Source organism: Pterocles gutturalis, unplaced genomic scaffold (genome assembly GCF_000699245.1).
Source record: "Pterocles gutturalis isolate BGI_N339 unplaced genomic scaffold, ASM69924v1 scaffold28034, whole genome shotgun sequence".
Taxonomy (NCBI): Eukaryota; Metazoa; Chordata; class Aves; order Pterocliformes; family Pteroclidae; genus Pterocles; species Pterocles gutturalis.
The window spans coordinates 845-2,252 of record NW_010136588.1 but is presented as its reverse complement, the minus strand read 5'-3'; the positions used below and the strand labels follow the sequence as shown (position 1 = coordinate 2,252).

Here is a 1,408-nt window from a genome sequence, read left to right as displayed (position 1 = left end):
GTTATTTTCAGACAAGTGCTGTTCAAACGGTTGCCCTTGTCACTTCTGTTTTAACAACATCTGCTAGCTGGCATACGATCTGGCCTTGATAACGCGTTTCTCTGAGTCTGAATTATTCTTAGCAGACTTTCTTCTTGCAGTTTTTCCACCCTGAAAGCAGATAATAATTTATGCAAAAAAAAAAAATTAATGAAAAAGAAGAAAGGGGAGGAGACTTAAAACCGTCTTAAAAGCGCAAGAATCGTGGAACAAATGGAAACTGCGAAGGAAGAAATAAGACTAAAAGATAAACAGCAGATAGCCAGAATAAGTACAGCTATGAAAAGTGAAGTAGTTGTGTCTTTACAACTGTAAAACACAATAAATATGTAACCGCATTTCCAAATTTTATACTGATTTTTTAATCTCAGTCAACAGAAAGCAGTAACAGTTAGACGAATAGGAATCGCTATTGAACCAGAACAAGAAGTCACGGCTATTTCTACATTCAAATGTCGTGCAGCGCATTTTTTTATCCTCAAATTTGCAAGAGATTCTTAAAGCCTTATATGCAGTTATGCAGAAGCTGATTACCAGCAATAAGCAATGCATCCAAGGAAAAGGCTTGAGTACGTATCTTCTCACTTCCAGGATGCGGCTAAGGATCTTCGCCTCAATTCTACATCAAGGGTGTTGCTTAAAGCAGTCAAAAGGCTATTTAATTGTCAGGCAAGGTTTCCCCCTGCGGAAGTCTCTCCGCATGTTACAATCTCTTTGCAGCTCAGCTCCATATGCATCTCTTTTTCACACTTCTCTCTCCATCTCGGGCTCCTACACCTGGTGCATCACGCGTTTAGCCCATTAGCTCCGGCTCTTCCTTTCATCTTCCCCGTGGCAGACGTTTCTATTTATCCACTGGCAATCAATGTGTGGCGTCACCGGTGGTACTGTAATGACGACTGCACCATTGAGGATGACAGCTTAGAAAGAAGAGGGCAATGGTGATCCCTCCCAGAGCAGCACAGCAGAGTGTAGCGCTCGCATCACAAGGTCACCCTATCTCACCACTTGCTCCTCTGCATCGGCGGGAGAGGGTTGCTGGGCTTGCACAAGGCTGGACGGGAGCGGGAGGGAGGGGGGGGAAGAGATCTGGATTTTTTTTTCCCCCCTCCCTTAAGCAACGCCACAATGGAAACCAGGAAGGAGATGGTGATGTTTCTGGAAGGGACACAACTTGGCGCTCTAGTTGGCAAGAGGGTGCCTAATTTGTCCGAAGCGGTGGGGAGCCCCGCTCCAGAGCCGCAGGAGAAGATGATCCATCGGAACTGCCTCAGCCCCAGACCTGGCCCCTTGTCGTCCCGGGAGAGAGGAGGAGGAGGAGGAGGAGGTGGCGGAGGAGAAGACGAAGAGGAGGTGGAGGTGCTGCCAG

The 1,408-nt window shown here is 46.8% G+C and overlaps 1 protein-coding gene across 1 annotated transcript in view; it reads left to right on the top strand.

The window, feature by feature from the left end:
* Positions 1-1,167: 1,167 nt before the first annotated feature.
* LOC104468298 (homeobox even-skipped homolog protein 1-like) overlaps positions 1,168-1,408 on the top strand; it is a gene marked incomplete at its 3' end in the record, with an annotated part of 429 nt that continues 188 nt past the window's right edge. The window contains exon 1 of the mRNA XM_010082368.1: positions 1,168-1,398. Coding sequence (XP_010080670.1) covers positions 1,168-1,398 — 231 coding nt within the window. The remainder of the gene's footprint in view (positions 1,399-1,408) is intronic.